The sequence below is a fragment of the Conger conger genome, chromosome 10 (genome assembly GCF_963514075.1).
Source record: "Conger conger chromosome 10, fConCon1.1, whole genome shotgun sequence".
In the NCBI taxonomy this organism is placed as follows: domain Eukaryota; kingdom Metazoa; phylum Chordata; class Actinopteri; order Anguilliformes; family Congridae; genus Conger; species Conger conger.
Window position 1 is genome coordinate 17,010,292 of NC_083769.1, and position 25,443 is coordinate 17,035,734.

A 25,443-nucleotide genomic window follows, 5' to 3' on the forward strand; every position below is an offset into this window, starting at 1 on the left:
AAACACTCTCGATTGAGCGGTGCCAAACGCGAGTACAAAATGCTCAAGCTATCAGGAGGGGACACAAATCCATTTTATACTGATTTAAATTGTGGCACGGGTTGTAATTCTTTAGATTTTCCGATGTCCAATAGTATTTCCACATCTCCTGCCAACCATTTCATCACCTAAGACTCTATGGAAATACATGATAAAGTATACATCATTTTAAAATCAAAATTTGGCAAGACCCCCCCCCCCCCCCCCCGGCTGGGGATTGGTGCTCTGCCCTGGTGCTTTCGGCACTACGATACCGTCTCAATCGGTAATCCTCTCTGCTTCCCCCTGCCTGAACACAGTGAACAAACAGGAGGCCTTTTTATCCCTATAAGGTGTAAGCACACACATATGTGATTAGAATAACAATAGAGTAGAGCAGTGGCCCTCACTCCTGGTGCTGGAGAGCTGCAGGAGAGCTGCAGGGTGTGCTGGCTTTTGTTGTTACTCGGCACTTAATTGATCAATTAAAGCAGTTAATTACACTGTTAACTCCCCTCATCTGGTTCCTTGGCTCTGAACTGGTTGCTGATATTCAGGCGAAACAAAAACCAGCACACCCTGCGGCTCTCCAGGACCAGGAGTGAGGATCAGAACTGAGGATTGGTGGAGTAGGGTAACAATGGCTGCTGGTAATTGAAAGTTCTGGAACATTGAATTGTGAAAAAGCATTAAAAACAAGGAGAAATACAGCTATCCAAATGATCCACATCAAAGCCTAACGGTACCGAGACAAGGCTAGTTTAGAGTCCAGCGTCGCTCGAATGAAATTAACCTTCTATTGTCGCCCAACATAGACTGTGGTCGCTCTCCTTAGCAAAAAGGAAACTTTGGAAAGACTTAGTTGGAACACCCCAGAAAACACTAAGTGAGGTACCAAAAAACCCCACTCAAAACTGGTGAAAAAAACTTCCCACTGGGAAGAAATCTCAGGGGGGGACCGATATACAGAGGCACAGTCCGATCTGCGCTGGCCAGCCCAGAGTCAGCAGTCAATTAGGCTAAAAGGTAACAGGGAGCTAATGAGGAACCTACCGCAGCAGATAATCACAGTGGATCAGCAGATTATACCCTGAGATATGAAACTAGCTGCTAAAACGCACGGTCATCGAAATAACCTCATATTAATATGCCCCCCCCCTACATCTCTGATCTCCTTCACCCCTATGCTACGCCCAGGTCGCTGAGGTCTCCCACCCAGCTGCTCCTCTCGGTTCCTCGGTATCGGCTAAAGCTAAAGGGTGACAGGGCTTTTGTGGAACAAACTGCCTATATTCATCAGGTCTGCACCATCCATATACACCTTAAAATCCCAGCTCAAATCTCACTTCTCTTCCCCTGCTTTTAATTCCACATGAGAACAGTCCACGTAGTTTTTTTCATTGTACCTTTATGTATTATGAGTGCAGTGCTAGTTTTTGCAATAGCCGGGTACAGAAAGGATCCGCCTCCTATACCCCTAGCACCGCCCACTCCGCGATAGCACTGGAGAGACTGTTGGAAGGGGGCGCGGCCTCTGTCCTCCGATGGCCCACCTGCTCGGTCAGCCAGCCGATGTGCTTGACCTCTTTCCCTCCCAGCATGGCCTGCAGATCCTCCTTCACTTTGGGCAGGAGCGTGTTGGAGCTCGTCTGGATGGCCTTGACCCAGGACTGCGCCAGAGCCAGCTCCTTCGCCCTCAGGAAGAGAGACGACTGGCCGTCCGCGGAAACCACTTCCACGTACCTGAGGGAGGCAGGTAGGAGGAACGAGGTCAAGATGTGGTTCACGCTTATTCACCCTCCTGTTGTTGGGGTCACAAGCTGACTGAAACCCTCCCATTGGGTGGGGCCCATCCCTTAACAGATACCAGACTGTGGGGCCCATCCACACACGGGAACAGTGCCTTAACAGATACCAGACCATGGGGCCCATCCACACACGAGAACAGTGCCTTAACAGATACGAGACCATGGGGCCCATCTACACACTGGAACAGAGCCTTACCAGATACCAGACCATCCACACACCATTGCTTTAATAAGGGCCTGCAGCTGTGAGGATGAATATATTTAGCTAAAATGTGAAACAGCCAGCAAAAGATACACTCTTTTGCATTTTACCCAATGACTGCCTTGACTGACTGTTTGGTTTGAATACTGGAGAAACCAAATATGTGCTGGAACAGAAGGGCTCCATCGCTGAACAAAAAATGAGCGGTTTACCTGTGCTCTCCGTCGGGTGGGCAAGGCTTCCTGGAGACCAGGCACATTTTCATAGGGACGGACTTGGGCTCCGTCATGGAGTTGACTCCGCCCTGTTTGTGGGGGGAGGCGGGCGGGGAGTCCCAAGGAGGGGGGACTCCGGGGGTGGCGTTCCGAAAGTAGGCTGACATCTCCTTGATGTACTTCACTGGAAAACAGGAGGACACATAAACCGTGAAACCGTGGCAACTTAAATAACTACATTTTAGTTATACACACACACACACACACACACTCAACTGCAGTACAGTACTATCCACATTGGACATGGATAAATCATCACTGTTGGACTTCACCCATCCCTTAATGTAGCCGGATGTATTTTCCGAGGCGAGCCCAGATAAGCACTGTTCTTATTCAGGGTACACCACTGGTGGCCTTTAACCCACCATTGTTCCATTCTCATTTAGATTCATAGCCCTCATTTTATCATTCATGTTACTCAAACTACCTTGCATTTTTTTTCTGTTCATTTTGTGCTATCTGTAGCCCTTTGTGATACTCATATCTATGAAAAGTATCATTATTACTATGACTATTATTATTATTATTATTATTATTATTATTGTTTTAGTTATAATGATAATAATAATTATTATCATTCCAATACTATTGCTGTGTGCCGCGTCTCTGACCCAGCCCTGTGTAAAGAGCAGGACAGAGCGGGACCGTACGCTGAACTGCAGGGGAAATGTTCTCCGCTGTACGTGTGACAGTCAGGGAGCAGCAGGTTGGTGCAGATGGCTCCCAGATGCTGGCGCTTCCAGCCTTCCGTGTGTCGCCTCTCCCCTGAGACACAGTACAGGGCCCTCCGGTGCCCATTCTCACCTGGAGCGCAACCTGGACCGGGGGGGGGGGGTGCTACCAGCGGTTCCTCTGCGTGTCTGGGTCTTAATAACTGTCACCCAATAACAGGAGCCTTTAAAGGTAGCGGGCACCTTGCCAGATTTCCCTGAAATGGCTGAGTAGTTTATCACGCCGTTTAAAAATCGGCTGGAGCTACCTTGAACAACCCCATCGGGCCTTGGGTGGAAAATTAATGAATCCAACCTAACTCATTCACCGAGTCGCACCCTGTCCTAGAACGCCCTCGCCTTCTGTTAAGAGGGATGGACCAATACCTCCACGGCAACAACATTATATGAAATATCAACAGTGACAGACGAGACACAACAGACTAGAATTTCACCCATCCCTGAAAAAGAAAAGAGCGTATTCTTCCCCATTCTGTAGTGAGGCCGATACAATAGCCGCACAGAAAACCTTCCGTCATTCCCAGCGACTCCATTGATCCACGGGGCAGATTGAAATCTCACACGCCCACTTCACCGCTATCCTTTGTTGGGCTAAAGTTTTGGCTGGCTAGGACGGGCTTCAATTAGCCGCCATCATTTCAGTGATCTGACATTTTCCCCACATTCCTTGGCACATGAATGACAGACAAGGCTGTTTTTCTGTCCAAAACTGTACTCTTATCTCAAGCTGAACCCAGTCAATTGGAGATGTATAGAGCCAATTAAGTCACCGAGCCAGGACATAAAGTAAATGAAATGAGACAGGGAAATTGGTGGAAACGGAAACCTGCACAAGAACACCAGTTCTCCGCGGCTGCCACTGAACCTGAACGTATAGGCCTCGGAGACCGTATGTATTGATGGCTTCTTCTTGTATCCTGCTACTGTAGGGCAAGGGGCCAGCTTTCGAGCAATTATTTTCGCCAATTGCTATGATCGTCCCCTAGTGATACCTATATTTTTGTTCAAACGCCCTATTTCCCCGTTGGACTCCATTCATGTGTTTTGTCATTATTTTTTCAGAGGTCCGATTTTTTTCCCCCTAGCACCCAGACAAAAACATACTGTAGATGTGTTTATTTCCCCAATGCTCTGATGTTTTTCATTGCTTCATCTGCGAGAGGCATGAAATTTACCCTGCGTTTCCTTCATTGTGCATGTAACTAGGCATGTGACCGAGAACAGATATTAGCAGTGAGCAAAACTGCTGCCCTGTGAGGCGGAATCTTTCCCCATTGATTTCTACAGCTGCCGCCATCTCTATATGTTATATACTCTCTGTCACAGGCTCCTCTCACAACTGTGACTTCACCCTTCTGTAAATACCTGCCTGGTATTAAAGATAAATGAAAATGTTGGAGAAAGCTTTCGTAAGCACAGTTAAAGATCAAATCTGATCATATCCATGTATTGGGAATGATCTACATTGTGATTTTTTAACAGGTCAGTAGGCTGATTGCCAGAGAGATTCACTGCTTGGTTGACTGGTGAGGTACTAAACGTTAGTAACCACCATTAAATATCGAATCTGTTTGTATGCATGTGCAGAGAATGAGGTCCATTGTAATTTTCTAACAAGTCATTTGGCCGAGTGGTTGACTGAGAGCCGGAGAGGTGCTGAATGAAATCTAAGAGTAAAAGCACAGAGCTCTCCCGGGCTCCGTGAACAGGGCTGTGGTCCTGGATTTAGAGGGATAATCTCCGTCCGATCCGTTCACGCTTCGTCCAGTAACGCCGCCACCTTGGGGTGCAGGACAGTGGGGGGTGGGGGGTAGGGTGAGGCGGGGGGTGGGGTGAGGCGGGGGGTGATGTGATCCTGTGAGAATCTCTGTGAAGCGTGAGGCCAGCAGACACAGCGCTGGAGACTGACAAAAATAGAGCGAAGAGCATGTGTCAGTGGCAGGGCTTGGGTTTCCAGAGAGAGAGAGAGAGAGAGAGAGAGAGAGAGAGGGTGTGTTTGTGTGAGAGAGTGTGTGTGTGTGTGTGTGAGAGTGAGAGAGAGAGTGTGTGTGTGTGTGTGAGAGAGAGAGAGAGAGAGAGAGAGTGTGTGCGTGCGTGCGTGTGAGAGAGATACAGAGAGTGTGTGTGTGCGTGTGAGAGAGAGATACAGAGTGTGTGTGTGTGAAAGAGATACAGAGAGTGTGTGTGTGCGTGTGAGAGAGATACAGAAAGTGTGTGTGTGTGTGAGAGAGAGATACAGAGAGTGTGTGTGTGTGTGTGTGCGTGCGTGTGAGAGAGATACAGTGTGTGTGTGTGTGAGAGAGAGAGAGAGAGAGATACGGAGAGAGTGTGTGTGTGTGTGTGTGTGTGTGTGTGTGTGTGAGAGAGATACGGTGAGAGTGAGTGTGTGTGTGAGAGAGATACGGAGAGAGAGTGTGTGCATGTGAGGGAGAGAGATACAGAGAGAGAGAAGGGGGGACAGAAAGAGATATACAGATGGGGGAGGGATGTGTGTGTCCCTTTTCAAAAGAAGCTCAAGTAGATATACAGAACACACAGGCACACACACCAGAAACACATATTTACATGACACACACACACAGTCCACACACACAAAACACTGCCCATGCACACAAACATATTCATACATACAACCACTAACACTATCACTGCTACTGCTACTACTAATAATAATATTATTATTAATAATAACAATTCCCGCACAGGAAAGCGGAGGGTTGACTTCATGGTACAGAGCTGTTGAAGACCTGTAAAGATCGGAGAGCGTGGAACACATTACCCAGCCTGAGTTAACCAGCCTCAAGCCGAGTGTAATAAAACCCCAAATGTTTCCATGATAACCACTCCCCGCCAGTCTTATTGCACGAGCTAAAATTAGCGTGAATGGTTCTGTCATTACTTCAGCATGGCCAGCCCCTGCCAGCGGTGTTAGCGGTGCTGAGAGGCACTTCTCTGGGCCGAGACCCCGGATCCCCGCCATTATTAACAGCAAATCAGCAAGCGCATGCTGCTAACTCGAATGTGGTGTCGGGTACATAATAATAGAGAAACAGAAGTGCACTTTTAACACAGAGAGGTTGTTACATTCACGACATTAATGCATTAGAGCCCCTTTGGCACCCATTTTCTTTTGGCAAAGCCTCCATATTCACCTAATTTCTCGTGAAATCAAAACAAAATGATACAAAATAATGTGTACATCCTATATATTAAATTTTTATCAAGCTAATATAAATAAGTCAACAAACACATTAATGTATCTTCCAGCGAAAGTCAAAGGTCATGAGCGCAGACTGCCCTTTGATTGGCTAGCCCTCATTAGCAAACTGTTGGTGGGAGCAGGGGGGGGGGGGGGGGGTGGCTTAGCAATTAAGGCCCGCTCCCACCCTAGCCGCCCCCCCCCCGCCCGCACCCCCCCACCCCCCCGCCCCGCGGCTGCGCCCCGGCTTTCTTGTCGCCGTGGTAACAGCAGGAATGCGTCTGTGGCTGGAGACGCTCTCGCCGCTCTGCCTGCGATCCCCATTAACTGAGGAATGCGGGCGCGCCGCGGAGGAAACAGAACCGCTACCCCCAGATCATCCATCCCACTTTTCATCTTGTACTCTAGGTTTACATTTTTTTCCTTCCGTTTGTTCATGGAAGCAGCACACACGCAAATATATACAAACATATGTCAGGGAGAAACAGAGGCTGGCTTCATAAGGATGGTTTTGGCTCTGTACTTGAAGTGAAACCATGAATATGAGGGTAAATTGTAGCCGCCTTCAATTTGAGGCTATTTGTATCCATATTACACTTACATCCATTTTAGTAGACCAGTAATTGGACAGTTGGCTTGGAGTTTGCATATGTCAACATGAAGCCCAGTGTTGTGCCAATGAAAGGAAGCCAATATGAGGCTTTGAGGGGATAAAAAAATAATAATAATAAAAATAAAAAAAGAAATAAAAAAAACAGCCAGTGACATAGGCCAAACAATAGGCTTACTGAAGTACAGAGTAAAAAGAAAATAAATTGTACCACTGACCAAATATTTACGATCTGCACTGTACATACTGTATTTGAGACCATGACCAGGATCCCATTGGAGAGTAATTAAAACAGTAACATGCGGACTATTTGGAGCCGGACCAGTGAGTATAGTTACCGCTGCTGGGGAGTAAAAAAACCAACAGTGTAAATCAGGGGAGTGCAGGCAAGGGATTATGGGAAGAGGTGCAGGTCCTGGGGGCCCAGGACGGCTCTTATGTTCATTAGCGAGGGTGTCAGCCCTGATAAATGGCACTGTTAAAGAGATTAAACTTTCAGTAAAGTTCAGGCGACAGTCAGTTAGCCCACCACACACAGTCAAATAGATTCATTAAATACCAGGCCGAGAGTTCAGCAGTTTATGACATTCATGGCATTTTACCTGCCCTGTCAAAGTGCTTCAGTAATTAATTCTGTATAATGGCGTCTCCCCAAGGAAAGCAAAAAATAATACCGCCACATGTAAATGTTTTATAATATAATAATGATAATAATAATAATAATAATAATAATAATAATAATAACATGTCACAATATTCAGAGGATTAAGACTAATCCTGGACTAAATTCCATTTTGAATGGAAATTATCCATACAAAACTCAATCTAGTCTAAAACAAATTAATCTTAATCTGTGTCTTAATCTGCCCCTAATGTTTCATGTATGTTTAGCCACTTTGACCTATAATCCTTATAGCGTTACTTATTTCACACAAATGGAGACATTTCAGGTCTGGGCCCTGACTGCATACAGTATATCACTGTCAAGATAAGAGCAGGGCCATGTGACTTTGTCAAGCCAAAACTGTGTGTGTGGGTGTCTGTGTGTGCATATGTGTGTCGCCCATATCATCTAAATTAAGACCAGTAATTAGTGCTGGATTAGTGGTCTCATGCAGGCATATATTCCAGTAATTTCATATTCAGTCTCACTGTTACTTCTATTCATCAGCCTTCAGAAGTAATCTCCTCTCCACTGCACAACGTGGTGACACTCACAGCTTAACTCTCCTAATCCCACACAAGTCTGACAGGAAAGCAAAACGAGAGTCCTTGAAGCAGCAGTTTTTTTTTTCCCCCCAATCCCAGAAATAAAGAAAACAGCGCTGCAAATGAAATGAATGGATGAACAATGGATGAATATAGCTGGCAGCATCCTTCAACTGCTTCTAGGCTGGGGTCAAATCATGGCCACACATTCTTCAGTTGCACCTCATAAATATAACAATGTACAGTACTGCGCACGATGTGTAAAAGGCAAAATTCCGTGAAGCAAAGATGCTTTCAAAAATAATCAAATGCAGTTTTACATTTTGAAAATGTTATTAGAAAGAGTCAGTAAAACATTTGACTTTGTCTTTAAAACTGCATCAGTTCTCTTTGGTACAGTACATTGCCCTGCAGTTCTATAAGAAAACAAGCTGGTAGGTTGTACCAAACATATGCAGACTTTGCCTTTTTCTTGCTTGCTTCTGGCTATTCAGGTAATTCCAGACAGCTGCAATCAAGGTTTTATCTGTAAAGTGGTTGGTTACTTACTATGTTACTTCATTTAAGGAAATACAAACATTTCACTGTAATGTTGAATTTTTTCGGAAAACGAATGTTTGGAAATCTCAAAGGTTCTCTTTTGTACTGACATGCTAATAAAAAAAGAAACATAAAAATATCTAAGACCAAATTTATGTGAAAACATCTAGGGTGCCTAAGACGTTTGCACAGTACTGTAAGTTATTGCATTTTTATGTATGCGTGTAAACAAAGTGGATATACTGTTAAAAGAATACATATTTGGGAGGGGCCTTATTAGATGAACATGCTTCTGTATCTAGTATGTGCCGATGGTGTGCAGGACACAGTCACAATTTATTAGAGTATCTGCACAAACAGAGTGGAGAGCGTGTCTATCACAACATAGAGCATCTAACATGGAACAACGTTCACACACAGAAAGCATCACACATACTGTATATATAGTCCCCTCAAAAGGTATTGGAACAGCAAGGCCAATTCCTTTGTTTTTGCAATACACTGAATACATTGCGAGTTGAGAGAAAAAGATTAACATGAGACAAGAGTTCTGCTTTTATTTCCTGGTATTTACACCTAGATGTGTTAAACTACTTAAACCATAGCACTTTTGGTATCAGACCACCCAATTTTAAGAAGTTCTAGATTCCTTGCTGGCAATAACTGCATCAAGCCTGTGACCCATTGACATGAACAAACTGTTGAATTCTTCTTTTGTGATGCTTTTCCAGGCTTTTACTGCAGCCTCTTTCAGTCGTTTTTCTCCCTAATGAAGTCCTTTGTTGTGTTGGCAGTGTGTTTTGGGTCATTGTCTATCTGCATGATGAAGTTCCTTCCAATCAGTTTGGATGCATTTCTCCATAAATTGGCAGACAGAAGGTTTTTGTAGACTTCTGAATTCATCCTACTGCTATCATCATGAGTTACATCATCAGTTGAAATCCGGATCTGTCATTTCATGTACATCTTTTGACCTCATACTCAATTGTCTTAGTGTATAGCAAAAACAAAGGACTTGACCTTGCTGTTCCAATACTTTCAGAGGTGACAGTACATGCAGTATATGTGTCTGTGTGCATAATACCAATTTACAAGTAAACTTTTATCAGCTTTTCACATAAACTAAACCATATTCCGAACCCAAATTCAGAGCTTTCACTTCCAGATGCTTGTATACTCAACACATACGGACCACATGTGTGGGCCTCAACACCCCGCTAATAACTTTACACTGGTTTTCCATTTCTGTTTGCAATCTGTTTTTCATTCAATTGGATTCTTAAACAAGAGTATAGTTGGAGAAATACTATCATTAAAAATCCAAAAAATTTAACTACAAAGAATCTCCGGTTCTTATAAGATTTTTCCCCTTTTTGGACTTGTATCATAAAACCCATTCTGGTTAAACATCAAGATTCATATAAATCAGCCCAGTAAAGGCACTCTGTCCTAGCAAACATCTCTTGGTTGTATTATGTGAGAAGCTAACAGGATATAATAAAAGATAATGTTAAATTGTACTGATATGTAAAACTGACATTCTGGTGAACAGGCCATTTTCTTTTCCCATAAATATACCCTTGTGTGAACTTAGACGCTGGGGAGTTTGGGTTTATGTGGATAATGAATACACAGTGGAAAATCAGCCGTAATGTGCCCCCATTGACAAAGGCCATTGCTCACATGGATCTGGGCAAATAACTGTGGACGTTGGGGGACAGTGGAATCTTGGGACTGTGGAAGTCATGTTTTTCCACATCCGTAAGCTCAGTTTCCTTTCAAACAAATGACAGCCGAATCCCAAACAGAGCTCTCTGGACCTGCGGACTCTGGGCTTGCAGACTTTACTGGCCTATTTCTGGGGAATGGCGAGTCCAGGTGGGCATTGGCTTGAGGGGGTATGGACGGTAAGAACTTCACTCAAAGTGACTTCACTCAACACGTTGCTTAGAGACGCATCCATACTCAAATACAAGACAAGAGAAGAAGAGTTGTGTTTTCTGCCACCTTGACCAAGAACATAGGAACTGTAACTGTATTGTACTTCTCTCTAGGGTCTTTCAGCACACTTATCCCTGGTCATGGGTATGCACTTTGCACTTTGTTGTACGTCGCTGTGGATAAGAGCGTCTGCCAAATGCCATTAATGTAATGTAATGTAATGTAAATAACCAAAGGGCGCACTGACAACAGTGGGTTTTCCCATCCAACGGTTTTATTAGAAATTTTAATTTGTGCAGAATAACCGCAGTGGAAACACCTAAAACCTGGGAAAACGCAAGAAAATATTGCAAGAAAGTTTTCACGCTTAGCCGAGGAGGAAAAGTTAGCATATCGATGGAGAGAAGATGTGAAATAGGGTGATGGAAACCGATGGAAAACCGAAGTCACATGCTTCCGCACCAGAAAGCTAAAAAATGGGCAGCTGGCCCAGAGACCCTCCCCCAGATCTCCGGCTGGCAGCCTTTTGATTATGTAATCTTCAGAGCATTCGCAAAACAGTAGTTAACGGAAATGCACCCCGACTTGCATTTTCTTTTGCCGTCAAAATCTCCACCCATACTTCCTACCTCATTGCCCTGAAGTGAATTTTGAGTAATTATCAGTCTAAGTTTTCAGACTTACCCAGAGGGCAGACCACCGTTTTTGACAACGGGACAGCCCGAAGACATCATGGACTTGACGGGAATGCGCCTGAGTCCACAAGTCCAGAAAACAAGATTCTGATTCTATCGACCCTCCCCAGCCTGGAAACGCCACTTTAGTCCACTTCCTGTGAGGAATCCTAACAGAGCGAAGGCAGCGAGAAGCCGTGCGGTGGAAACCCGATAGCAGCTCTGGGAGATCCTTTTGCTGCTAAAGGCAGACGGCAGATGTTAATCAGCCAAAGTGCTGGCTCAGGAGGCCAGCCCAGGAAGTGCGGTTTATTTAACGTGGCATCTCGGACAATTACGCCAAAGCCACTCCATGGAACAGGTGCCCTTCTTTCCTCTAAAATTGACTTCCCTTCCTATCCCCTCAACTGTTGCCCCTGTATCCCCTTTCCTCATGCGGTACCATAACCTCCCTCTACGTAATTCAGCCCTCCTCTGCCCCTAATATAGCCTTCCCCTCTTTTCTCTACTCTATCTTTCCTCATCATTTATAGTTTATGTCAAAACTATAAAGTTGGCACATTCTTCTTGTTCCTGCTGAATCAACTCTTAAGCAAAACATTGTTATCATACGGCTGGACAAAACAACTTTATCTGACTGCTGACGAACAAACAGACACAAGCACGCAAGTGATTCCTTAAAAGTTATCGCTTAAGTGTACATCATCTTCCACAGAGTGATGGACCACTAGCAAGAAAGGGAAAGAGTGCTGGAACAGCAAGAGGAAAGAGTGATGGAGAAAGAGTGATGGAACAGCAAGAGGAAAGAGTGATGGAGAAAGAGTGATGGAACTCCAGGGTTATGGAGTGGGGGAGTGATGGAAATCCTGGGTTAAGGAGTGTAAGAGTGATGGAACTCCAAGAGGAAAGAGTGATGGTGAAAGCGTGATGGAACTCCAGGAGAGACTGTGTTTGTGGGCTCAGTCAGACAGGGGCAGACTGTGGCTGTGGGCTCAAACAGACAGGGGCAGACTGTGGCTGTGGGCTCAGTTAGACATGGGCAGACTGTGGCTGTGGGCTCAGTCAGACAGGGGCAGACTGTGGCTGTGGGCTCAGATAGACAGGGGCAGACTGTGGCTGTGGGCTCAGTCCGACAGGGGCAGACTGTGGCTGTGGGCTCAGTCAGACAGGGGCAGACTGTGGCTGTGGGCTCAGTCCGACAGGGGCAGACTGTGGCTGTGGGCTCAGTCCGACAGGGGCAGACTGTGGCTGTGGGCTCAGATAGACAGGGGCAGACTGTGGCTGTGGGCTCAGTCAGACAGGGGCAGACTGTGCTGTGGGCTCAGTCCGACAGGGGCAGACTGTGGCTGTGGGCTCAGATAGACAGGGGCAGACTGTGGCTGTGGGCTCAGTCAGACAGGGGCAGACTATGGCTGTGGGCTCAGTCAGACAGGGGCAGACTGTGGCTGTGGGCTCAGTCAGGCAGGGGCAGACTGTGGCTGTGGGCTCAGATAGACAGGGGCAGACTGTGGCTGTGGGCTCAGATAGACAGGGGCAGACAGTGGCTGTGGGCTCAGTCAGACAGGGGCAGACTGTGGCTGTGGGCTCAGATAGACAGGGGCAGACTGTGGCTGTGGGCTCAGTCAGACAGGGGCAGACTGTGGCTGTGGGCTCAGATGGACAGGGGCAGACTGTGGCTGTGGGCTCAGTCCGACAGGGGCAGACTGTGGCTGTGGGCTCAGTCAGACAGGGGCAGACTGTGGCTGTGGGCTCAGTCAGACAGGGGCAGACTGTGGCTGTGGGCTCAGTCAGACAGGGGCAGACTGTGGCTGTGGGCTCAGTCAGACAGGGGCAGACTGTGGCTGTGGGCTCAGTCAGACAGGGGCAGACTGTGGCTGTGGGCTCAGTCAGACAGGGGCAGACTGTGGCTGTGGGCTCAGTCAGGCAGGGGCAGACTGTGGCTGTGGGCTCAGATAGACAGGGGCAGACTGTGGCTGTGGGCTCAGTCAGACAGGGGCAGACTGTGGCTGTGGGCTCAGTCAGACAGGGGCAGACTGTGGCTGTGGCTGTGGGCTCAGTCAGACAGGGGCAGACTGTGGCTGTGGGCTCAGATAGACAGGGGCAGACTGTGGCTGTGGGCTCAGTCAGACAGGGGCAGACTGTGGCTGTGGGCTCAGTCCGACAGGGGCAGACTGTGGCTGTGGGCTCAGTCCGACAGGGGCAGACTGTGGCTGTGGGCTCAGATAGACAGGGGCAGACTGTGGCTGTGGGCTCAGTCAGACAGGGGCAGACTGTGCTGTGGGCTCAGTCCGACAGGGGCAGACTGTGGCTGTGGGCTCAGATAGACAGGGGCAGACTGTGGCTGTGGGCTCAGTCAGACAGGGGCAGACTGTGGCTGTGGGCTCAGTCAGACAGGGGCAGACTGTGGCTGTGGGCTCAGTCAGGCAGGGGCAGACTGTGGCTGTGGGCTCAGATAGACAGGGGCAGACTGTGGCTGTGGGCTCAGATAGACAGGGGCAGACAGTGGCTGTGGGCTCAGTCAGACAGGGGCAGACTGTGGCTGTGGGCTCAGATAGACAGGGGCAGACTGTGGCTGTGGGCTCAGTCAGACAGGGGCAGACTGTGGCTGTGGGCTCAGTCAGACAGGGGCAGACTGTGGCTGTGGGCTCAGTCCGACAGGGGCAGACTGTGGCTGTGGGCTCAGTCAGACAGGGGCAGACTGTGGCTGTGGGCTCAGTCAGACAGGGGCAGACTGTGGCTGTGGGCTCAGTCAGACAGGGGCAGACTGTGGCTGTGGGCTCAGTCAGACAGGGGCAGACTGTGGCTGTGGGCTCAGTCAGACAGGGGCAGACTGTGGCTGTGGGCTCAGTCAGGCAGGGGCAGACTGTGGCTGTGGGCTCAGATAGACAGGGGCAGACTGTGGCTGTGGGCTCAGTCAGACAGGGGCAGACTGTGGCTGTGGGCTCAGATAGACAGGGGCAGACTGTGGCTGTGGGCTCAGTCAGACAGGGGCAGACTGTGGCTGTGGGCTCAGACAGACAGGGGCAGACTGTGGCTGTGGGCTCAGATAGACAGGGGCAGACTGTGGCTGTGGGCTCAGTCAGACAGGGGCAGACTGTGGCTGTGGGCTCAGATAGACAGGGGCAGACTGTGGCTGTGGGCTCAGTCAGACAGGGGCAGACTGTGGCTGTGGGCTCAGACAGACAGGGGCAGACTGTGGCTGTGGGCTCAGATAGACAGGGGCAGACTGTGGCTGTGGGCTCAGATAGACAGGGGCAGACTGTGGCTGTGGGCTCAGTCGAACAGGGGCAGACTGTGGCTGTGGGCTCAGTCCGACAGGTGCAGACTGTGGCTGTGGGCTCAGTCCGACAGGGGCAGACTGTGGCTGTGGGCTCAGTCCGACAGGGGCAGACTGTGGCTGTGGGCTCAGTCCGACAGGGGCAGACTGTGGCTGTGGGCTCAGTCCGACAGGGGCAGACTGTGGCTGTGGGCTCAGTCCGACAGGGGCAGACTGTGGCTGTGGGTGGCTCACTGAATTACCGTGGCGGCGGTGGAATATGTTTTATTTTTAATTAAGCGACAAAAGCCCTGCGGCTACGCTCTTCCCCGCTCAGAGACGTCTCGGGCAGGCCTCGCGGTGATAAGCACACTGATCAACTCCTTAATATTTACTGCACAAACTCCGCAGGGGACAGGGAGGCCGGGGCGATGGATCGCTCTGCCAAAGACACGCAGTGTAGCGTAGCGCGGCAGGGATTATCCGCAAGCCTCTTTTATCCTCTGCGCTCAGACTCGGCGAGCCGCTCCAGGGCTGGAACGTGTGGCGGAGACTGGTCTTCAGGGACCGGCTTGTTTATTTTTGCCCCGGATGCCAGGAGGTAATGCACATCCTGGCAGGACACCGTATTCCCTGCCCACCTGCCAGCTGAGAACAGCATCCCCACGGCTAATTTCCAACCACCAGGGACATTCCGCTCACCCCCCCCCCCCCCCACCATCTTGTCACATCTATGTTGTAAAAACCAGCAAGAAAGCATCGCCATACATCTACATAAAATACCAAGACCTGTTGCCCGGCCTTTATGGACCTCCACAGAATGTTGTAAAGTTGTATAAATGAACAGAAGTGGATTGAAGGCAGACCTGGGTTCAAATATTTGTTTTGGATTCAAGTATGTTTCTGCATTTGACTACCCTGCTGAAAAAAACAGCTCAAGCTAGGTTTTAAATGGCTGGGAGCAGGTTGACCAGTCAAGACTAGCTCCATATACAACATGGTTTGACCAGCTCAAGCTAGGTTTTGAAAAAGCTGGTAGCTGGCCATTTCAAGCAGGTCGTAGCTTGATTTTACACCAGGATAAGTTTGCCTGGTCTATTGGAGCAAATTACATGATCCAAAAAATTGTAAACCCAACCAATTTGCTTCTCCTTACAGGACCAAAAAGCACCAGGCAAAATCAATAGAGCACAGAAACGTATTTCAATCCAAAATAAATACTATTTGAATCCAGGTTTGATTGACGGATTGGGTGCGGCGGGGTGGGCGGAGCCAGTTCACACAGCTAATGAATCACAAAAGTAAGGAGAAGTCATTTGGCGACACCGCAGACACCTTCCAACTGGCAGGCCTGGCAGTCGAGCAGACGCGTCACTGGTCCGAGGGAGATCTGTTTCCACCTGCCCCTAGGCAGAAGAGGAGCAGTTCCTGGTACCCCCTCCCTGCCCACACCACTGCTGTGTCCAGGCAGATCTAGGCTCAGTCAGGATAGCAGAATAAATAACTTGCTAATAGCATGCTATCATCTCCTGTGTCAGTGACTGAGGTTCGGCCAGGAGTTTCGGTGGCCTTTTTTGGGGGATGACGGGTGAACAGGGGGTCAAAGGTCACGGACGTCAGCCTGAAGGTCGATCTGGTTTTAGCCGCTGCTGGGCCACGCGTGCTTCAGCTGAGCAGATAAATAATGCACGTGGACTGGAAAAGCACACACTGATTTACTGTTATATGTGCAAGCACACACACACACACACACACACAGACAATAACACATACACAGTATTCCACTCAGACACAGACACTCACATATGCAGCTCCAAACACACTTACTCACACAGAGGATTACACACACACACCCAAAAGCACTCTCTCTCTCTCTCAGAGACACACATCCAAACAGACGCTCTCTCTCTCTTTCTCTCTCTCTCTTCGTCATAGAGCATAAATCTGCCTGTGCTTAATGATCACTGCACATCTTAGAGCAATGAGAACAGACCAGATCACATAACAGGTCGGATAAACAGATAAAAGCACAGGAGCTCTATTACGGGAGCGTTCCCCTGCACTACGGCCTGCAACACTCATCCGTCTTCAGCAGGCCGGGGTAATCGGCCGTATCTGGAGAGGGGCCCATTAGCGAGGGAGACGGGCACAAGACGCTGACGGTGCACAAGCCGGGCGGCGGGCCCGTCCCCGCCCCGCTCCTCTCCAAACAACAAACGCCCGTCCACAACACAGCAGAGCTGCTCAGGCCTCGGACACACGCTCCGTTTACACGAGCGCACACCGCAAAACTGCAGCCATTTAGTTTTTTTCAGTGCTTTTGTTCCTCGCAGAACCCGAGAGATAAAAACTGAACCGGGTGCCTTTACGCAGCCGACAACTCGGGCAAGCCGGGCGGAAAAAGTCACAGACGCGTGTTCAGCTTCGACCCACAAGCGCTGGAAAGTCACAGTTCTGTGGTAATTTAACATCTGCTAGTGCTCACCCTGTGAGGTTTTGCTGGCCTAAAACTGGAACCAAACACGCACGCACAGGCAGAGGCACAGGCGCGCACACAGCACAGTGATCAAACCGGTTGTAAAACTTGAATATCTTGGCTTCAGAAATGTCAGCCAATCTAAAACAGCCAATTAAACCGAGAGAGATTTTGAATTGCCTGCAAACTCCCGAAAAAGTTCGGAAAAGTAGCACAGATTTCTTTAAAACAAGTCTGGCCTAAACATTCTACCATTCTAACCAGTTGTCATACCTCAATCTTTGTGCATGACAAAGAGATGTATCAATGTAGAAGTTCTTCCACGCCCACACAGTTTTGACCTTATAAGAAAGAATTGTGAAAAATTTCATCACAGCTAGTTATCAGTTATTTTCCATAATATCCCAAGTGTCCGTCTGTCTCCCAGTGGCCTGGGTCAGGCCGCAGATGAAACCCTCATGCAGCCGTCAGCTGAACTTCAGGTTTGGGAGCGCAGTCACCGCCCGGGCTGAAATCCGCACTTTGATGTACCGGGTGGAGGAGGCAGCCAGCTGTGAACACAGCTCTTTCTCCATCAGCTAACCGGCCTATTGGATTTACACATTAAACAGGAATCCATTCTGCCCCATAAACCTGAGGAGAGAAACATTTTGCACATGCACTGGAAACACCTGAGAATCCCTTTCCAAAAACATTAACCATCCCTTCTCTTTCTGAATCAAACAGAATCCCTTAGCAAAAACATGATCAATTCTTCCTCTTTTCAATCAAGAAGAATCCCTTTTCAAACTGATTCTCCATTCTTCCTATTTTTAATGAAATAGAAAGCCTTTTCAAAAAGATGAACTATTCCTCTTTTTTTGAATCCAACAGAATCCCTTACCAAAAACCTGAACCATTCCTCCGGTTTTGATCAAACAGAATCCCTCTCCAAAAACATAAGCCATTCCCTCCTTTTTTCAATTACAGGTTTGCATTCAAAAAAACAAACACAGCTGCGATTCAGGCGGCATCTTGGTTAATCCAAAAAGATGCCGATTTGCAACGGGCAAATTTTTTAACAGGGTGATAAAAATGGCTGATCCTCTTAAAAGTACCCCAGGTAATCCATTCCCCTTGTGAGAACTGCTTAAGGCAGCCAGCATATCAGTTGAAGAAACTGCAGAGGACGTTTTGGAAGTTTCAACCAGGGAAGGGGAGCTAGACTGCTGTGAAAGTAAGTAAACATGGAGCATTCTGCACCTAGCAGACCTGGGTCAAATATGTAATTGTTTTGGAGTCAAATACTTTTCTACTTTCTGTTACATGACACCTAATCTTTTACATGTCAGTTGTATTGGAACCTATGAAATACTCTCAAAAAGTGCAAATCTGCAGGTAAGATCAATCGGGCACAGAAAAGTACTTTTAGAAAAGTACAAAACAATTATGTGTTTCACCCAGGTCTGGCACCTAGACACAGTATTTATCACAGTTCAGCAGATTCACTGAATTTGCTGGAACCGAATGATCTGTGCAGGACCTCAGATGTTCAGGTTAGCTGCAGGATCTGAACGGGTACCCCTTCTATCCAGGGTCAGATTGAGGACACACTTCCTTCCGGAAAGCCGGGCTCAGTCCCAGATCCAAAATGAGCGAGGGATGAGAATAGCAAAAGGTTTCTGAAAAGGTCAGGAAGAACACAGAGTCACAGTCAGGAAGCACACAGTGTCACAGTCAGGAAGCACACAGTGTCACAGTCAGGAAGCACACAGTGTCACAGTCAGGAAGCACACAGAGTCACAGTCAGGAAGCACACAGTGTCACAGTCAGGAAGCACACAGTGTCACAGTCAGGAAGCACACAGTGTCACAGTCAGGAAGCACACAGTGTCACAGTCAGGAAGCACACAGTGTCACAGTCAGGAAGCACACAGGGTCAAGGTCAGTTTTCATTGTAGTTTCCATTTTAGGTCTGGAAGGGGATGCTGTCATAACACAAGGAGCCAAGTAAGCAAAAGCCATCCAAAAAAAACCATGAGGTCATGGTGATAAGGCTGAAGCAACGAAGTTCTAAGTTTGTACTAGATTGTTATGTGTCACCTGTGCTATCACACCATGGGGAAGGTCTCAGATAGGCAGACAGCCAAACAGGCAGACAGATAGATATGTATTTTCTTTGTCATGAAAATTGCACTGTACGCAACATAGTGAGCTAACTTGGTGTTCAGAACACAAACTCATTATTAATTACATGCCATAATAGGAAAACTGAAATAATTCCCTCTTTTACTAACTGAATGATTAGTGATTCGATCTGCAATTCCACAAGCAGAGGAAATCGCTTCACATTCCTTCAGCTTCTTCGGGCCCGCGACCTTGATTTTTCCATTTCCCACAGCGGGGTGAAATAAGCACGAGGAGTCGCTCAGCTAACTGTCACATGGCTGCTAGCGACCCTGAGTCTCTCTCAAGCAGTTGAACCAGCAGCTTTAAAGGTCTGCAGTATGCGCTTTAATTTGATATTTAATGAGCTTGGCAGAGGGCAGCCCCACACCCCCCTGTCCTGAAAGATCCTGCAGATCGCACATTCACATTCTCACACGGTTCCCTCTAGAAGCTAGGAGGCTCCTGAACATTTCTAGTTCCTTCTAGAAGCTAGGAGGCTCCATGAGGACATCCTTTGCAGAAGTATTGGAATTGGAAAGCGTGACACATTAATGATCGACCTGTGGATCCACCTCTCCCCCATCTGCCTGGCTGTAACTGACGTGGCTTCAAACTGACGTTTGAAGGAGCAAGGGCGTTCCGTTTGCCTAATTCATGTTGTTTTCTCCATTCCCTCGTTTTCACCTCCATTACTCGCCATCTTCCCTGCCTCCCCAATGGTTGGAGCTAGGAGTAAGGAGAATAGGCTAGGAAAGGAGGGAGGTGAGAATAACCCATTGGAATGAGCCCCAGGGATTGACACCCCCGCAGAAGTTTGGTAACTCCAGTGGTTACCGGAGCTATTGCAGTTTATTAACCCTGTGGTGCCAAAATGCCCACTTCCCCATTGAAGTCCATTCAGAATTATGACTACCCTGGAAAATGTATACCATTCTGGACAATTCTACAATTTCTTCACACTGCATAAATTACTCCCCCAGGGATCACTTTTTTCTGACCCACACAGATGATTATTTTTCATTCTTATTCATATTTAGGTGCCCAGTGCACATGCCAAAGAATCCCCCAGCTGCATGCTCTCCTGCCAAAAAAACCCATAATCAAACATGGCACCCTCCATGAACTGGCTTCATGCACCATTGAGCAGCTCCCATAGGAATCCATGGAACCGCTAAGTGGAAGCTGTCTCCAGTTCTTATACATCACCATGGGGAACGGCAAACAACTCAGAAGAAACAAGACAGCTATTTTTGGCAAACCTGCCCGTTTGAGGAAGCAAGTGCATCTTGCCCCCACATTCGATGACACCACTGTTTTGGGAGGCTAAGAAAAATTGAAGGGACACAGTTGGAGATCAAGAAAATTGGTTGCTTCTTGGGGGCAGAAATTCCCCAAATCTAAAATCAGCTGCTACTTTCATGGCCACAGGCATTTTGGAATGGTGTCCAGAAAAAAGTCGGTAACACAAGGGCTGAAACACATGCACACACACACACACTCATCCTCCCTCCCTCCCTCCCTCTCTCTCTCTTAAATGAAAAATGCTAAAGATCCTGTTCTGCCCTGTAGTTCCTTCGCCCTGTTCCAGATCTCCTCCCATTTAAATAATTCCAGTGCGAATAATAAATAGAAACCGTCAGCTCGCTAATGCTGATGAATAGGACCGATTCACACACTGCGCACTGTGTGCTAGACTGCTGCAAAAAGACCAGCTAGCCTCGTCCTCCACCAGAGAGCTCGTAACAGCAAAACACTTTACTGCCATTAGAGGTCCATTTTTATCTGGACATCTTTTCCAGATATGTCCCTCTTCCGCTTCTCTTCACCGCTTTGAATTTGGCACAGTGTGTCACAGGCCAACTGCCACACGGGACTATGTGTCCTGCAGAATTCTTCTCTTTTTCCGCCCCTTCTGGTCACTGTGACCCACCGTGACTGACAGTCAAGAGGAAGAGTTAGAGCCACCAAGCAGCCTCTTTAAGTCTCATTTGAAAAGACAAAGAAAGAGCTGCACTGGTTCAAATTGGATAAATAAATAATTAAAGGACCACTGCAGTAATATGAACAGCAAAGTTATCTGCTGAGCTGGTTTTTCGATATATACTGTATGTGAAAATGAAAGATAACAAAAGATTTTCAACAAAAGATAAAAAATCGTTCAGGTATTTACGTAATGTTACCATTGACATATTGTAGCAACCTACTTGAGTCTATCCAACAAAAAACAAATAAATAAATAAATAAAATGAAAAAACTTTCTGAAGAACCTTTTCTGTTTGCAAAAAATAAAGCCAGGTCTCTGGTGTGATGAAACATTTCTTGGAAAGTTTGGTCAGTCTGCAGTTCTCAAAACCAGGAGACAAAATGGGAAACAAAATGTGAATCCTCTACTGACCTCCTCCTTCTCCACTACAGTACCAGCATCCACATGCACACACACACATTCGCGGATGCACACACACCTACACGTGCACGCACGCACGCACACCCACACACACACGCACGCATGCAAACCCACAAAAGCACACACACCTACACGCGCACACACACACACATGCACACAGATGCTTCTCACACACACCTACACATGCACACACACAAGCACACACGCACAACCACACATGCACACCGATGCTTCCCACACACACATGCATGCACACATACACACGCGTGCACACACACAAGCACGCACGCAGGCACGCAAGCACACACACCCCACTCACTGTTTGTGTTTGTGAATAACATAAATTCATTGCCACGCCACATTCCTCTGAAATAACTTTCATTGACTGGGTGACAATAGATGAGCTCCTCCATTTTGCCTTTAGGGATCAATCTACTTGCAAGTATAATGAATTCAATCTTTCAACAACACGTCTATCATGCAGTCTGACAGACAGCCGTGGCTGATATGCATGTGGACCAGAACAAATCAAGGGACTTTAGCCTAATTTCCAAATCAAGGGACTTTAGCCTAATTTCCCTGACACGCTCAGACAGGTCCAAGGTGTCTAATGTCCAGTTGGGTCAGAGCAGAGGCGTAGCAGAGGCTCGGATGTGGACAGGGAGCCCGCTTGTGCAAACACAGAGAGCAGAAGAAGGGCAGCGATAAGGCTTTGCAGGCAGATGGGAAACGTGATGAGACCCCTGATAAATAAAAGAAGATGAAAGGGCTTTCTACTCCTCACTGGAGTGTTCCAATCTGTCTGTCAGCCCCCGGAGGAGGGGGGGGGGGGGGGGGGGGGGGTTATCTAATGCGTGCTGTCAAACCTCCCACCCCCACCCATCCCTTTCCGACCCCCCGGGACAGGAAATGCATCGATTACAGCACAAAGAAATGGGCCGTTTGATAGAGGCGCTATCCGGGGGGAGGCTGGGGGCTTAGCGGGTTCGTAGCGCGTCTCCCGCGGCGCTGTGCCTTCGTTATGCAGGTCTCACGGTGTGCGTCAGCGACTGGATCCACGCCGCAATTCCACCCCTGCGTCGCCTCCTCCACCCTCTCTCGAATCGGCCGGCCGTCCTAGCCTCCCTGGAACAAGCCAACGCGGTCTGTCGAGCACAGCGTTCTGCCGACAGACACTACAGCCCGCAGCAATGGAAGCCTTCCTGTGCCAGACATACATATGAGAGGCTTTCGAAGGTCTTCTTCTTCTTGTTTTTTTAAAAAGAGAGACTCAGAGAAGCAGTAGGAGGTTTGGGTGCGTCCCAGAACCCGTCAGTGTCCGGCCTCCGCAAACCAGAACCACCCCTTATCCACCCCCTACCGCCACCTTCCATTTTCGCTGAATAAACCCGTCAAAACCCCCCCCTCCCTCCTCTCCTTTGACTCCTGATCCACAAACATGGCCTCCTCCTCCTCCTCCCTATCCTCCTCCAGCTGCACCTCCGGGCATGTTGGCTCGGACACTCTGGGGGAGAACGAGGCTGCACTGGGGGGGAGTTGGAAAAGAGCAGTGGGTGGCATCAAACATCTCTAGCCAAAAGAAATGTTCCTCTGACTGAGGTATTCCAGAACCCCCGGCCCAGTAACTGCGTGGTGTGCCATGCCGCCCCCGACAGTGCCCAGCCGTTTCGGGGCAGTAAAGATCCCACAGCCTGTCCCTGCGGCCTGGAACAACCTCCATTACCAGAGCCGTGTTCGTGGGCACACCACAGCCCGAGCCAAAATGAGACCGTGAAGAGTCTTCTCTTATTTCCATTTCCAACAAAACAATTTAGTCCAAGGAAACTACTGCAGGCTACAGGAGTCCCTGCTTTCCGCAGTGAGCCTGTGGAGAACAGGCAGTGATAGGCAGGAGGATATTTGCGGCATTGTACCTTGTGTGGGACGCAGAGCGAATCGTTTTTGGCTCTTTCTATCCTTGCAAATCTGGGGCCTCTGGCTTTTCTCTCCAATTCACCAGGGCTGGACATCTAGGGTATGCAGAGGGTTCTAGACTTTTCCGCTGCTCGCTCCACATAACAGCTAAGGAAAGCGCTGGGCTTGGCTTCACCTCAGATAACATTACACGCTCTTTAAGTGTGTGAGTGTGTGAGTGTGTGTGTGTGTGTGTGTGTGGGGCACCTCCTGACGATGCGGTCGGAAAGCGGCTGAACTAAAGTGACCCACCCTCCCCCCCAGATCCTCACGCCCAGGCTGACTCCAGCAGAAGACATACCACAGAGATTCCCGTGGGTTTGTTGTCCTAGTCGCTACTGGATCAGCACATAACCTTCTAGAATGGTACAGCCCACCCCCCTTTCTCAGAAATAATGGTACGTCCCAAATCTGAACAGGGTCTTTTTCCCGCCCCTACCTTCCAGGACGACCTCCTTGCCGGTCTTCTTCAGGGCCTGGACGGCTTCGTCATGCGTGGCCTCGCGGAGATTGTAGTTGTTGACCGAGAGGATGGCATCTCCCACGTACAGCGTCCCCGTCTGGTCAGCCGCCAGCCCCTTGAAAATCTTGGAGATGAGAATGGGCATCTTATTTTCCTTTCCTCCTACAAAGAAAATTAAAAAGAAAAATGTTGTTTTATTTTTCCATTTCTCCTCCCAATAGAACTTTCAACGATACTAAAACACTTCCACTGCAGCCCCCTCTGCTTTGAGGTTTATGATATTGGGCGTCACAGTCCCTCTAAATGAGAATTAAGGAGGTGTTTGTGTAGAGAGTGGAGGTGTGACCTGGGTAAAAAATGCACTGAATTTGTATCAATATTTAGACTTCCAACTAGAGTGTCCCTGCTAATAACTCCTGAGACCAGGCTAGCTCGTGCATAATCCATCAGAAGAGTCCAAATGGATTTGTCTTCTGAAAAAACATTAGCTATGAGACTTGCTACATAAAAACACGGGTACATCAAAGTAGGGCACTGAAACCAAACGTATTTGGACTCACCCGGTTTGTTTCCAATGCGGTGAGTACAGATGTCACCTCAGGGCATAGCACTTGCTTACGCAGAAATGTTTCTGGTGTTAACCCGACTCTGAGGAGAGTACATGTTACTCCGATCGAGTACATTTGATCCATTTTGGCATCAAATAAACTCTGTGAGCCAATATAGTCATAGTTTGGCAATATGAGTGCCATAGCTTTGCTCCCACTGTTCTCATTTATTTTTTCTCCATTATTTTGAAACCAGAGAGAACTACCTGTAGGAAGCAATTCTACATCTCAGGCGATGAAGGGCTGACCTGGTTGATCCTACCCACAGTCCTTTGCATTGTTGTGATATTGTGAGTCAACTTAACCAATAAATTCCTGAAATATCTCTATCAGGTTATATTGCTCAGTGAACAAATCTCACACTTCTTTTGAACTGAAGGACCCTTTCCAAGAAAATCTTATCAAATTTTTAAAAGTTTTTTTTTACTGTAGTTGTTTCTCCTAACGACATCTACCATCAATTTCAGCAAAACCAAACTCCAGCAGAAAAAAAGGGCACAGCGATTTCTATCGAATGTCATGGCCTTCAGGAATTTTCAACTCTAATTCATTCTCAACCCGAACTATAAAGCTTAGTAAAGGTAACAATCAACTTGGTTGAGCCTTGATGGAGTTTAAAGCAGTAGTGCACCTCAGTCATTATGGAAATTCATGTTCAGGATCTAAAGTAAAGCTTCTGAATATTAGGCACAGCCACAGAGGATTAAACTAAATGGCATGGCAGGCATTTTATATAGCGCCTTTATCCAAAGCACTGTACAATTGATGCTTCTCCATTCACCCATTCATACACACACTCACACACCGACCGCGATTGGCTGCCATACAAGGCCCGACCAGCTCGTCAGGAGCAATTGGGGGTTAGGTGTCTTGCTCAGGGACACTTCGACACAGCCCGGGCGGGGGATCAAACCGGCAACCCTCCGACT

At 47.9% G+C, this 25,443-nt stretch overlaps 1 protein-coding gene across 1 annotated transcript in view; it reads right to left on the bottom strand.

The window, feature by feature from the left end:
* The window catches only part of LOC133139605 (alpha-1-syntrophin-like), a 35,599-nt gene that overhangs the window by 3,388 nt on the left and 6,768 nt on the right, over positions 1–25,443 (bottom strand). Inside the window, exons 2-4 of the mRNA XM_061259177.1 lie at positions 23,883–24,068; positions 2,241–2,427; positions 1,572–1,761 (exon numbers count right to left, since the gene is read on the bottom strand). Of these exons, the coding sequence (XP_061115161.1) occupies positions 1,572–1,761; positions 2,241–2,427; positions 23,883–24,068 (563 nt within the window). The remainder of the gene's footprint in view (positions 1–1,571; positions 1,762–2,240; positions 2,428–23,882; positions 24,069–25,443) is intronic.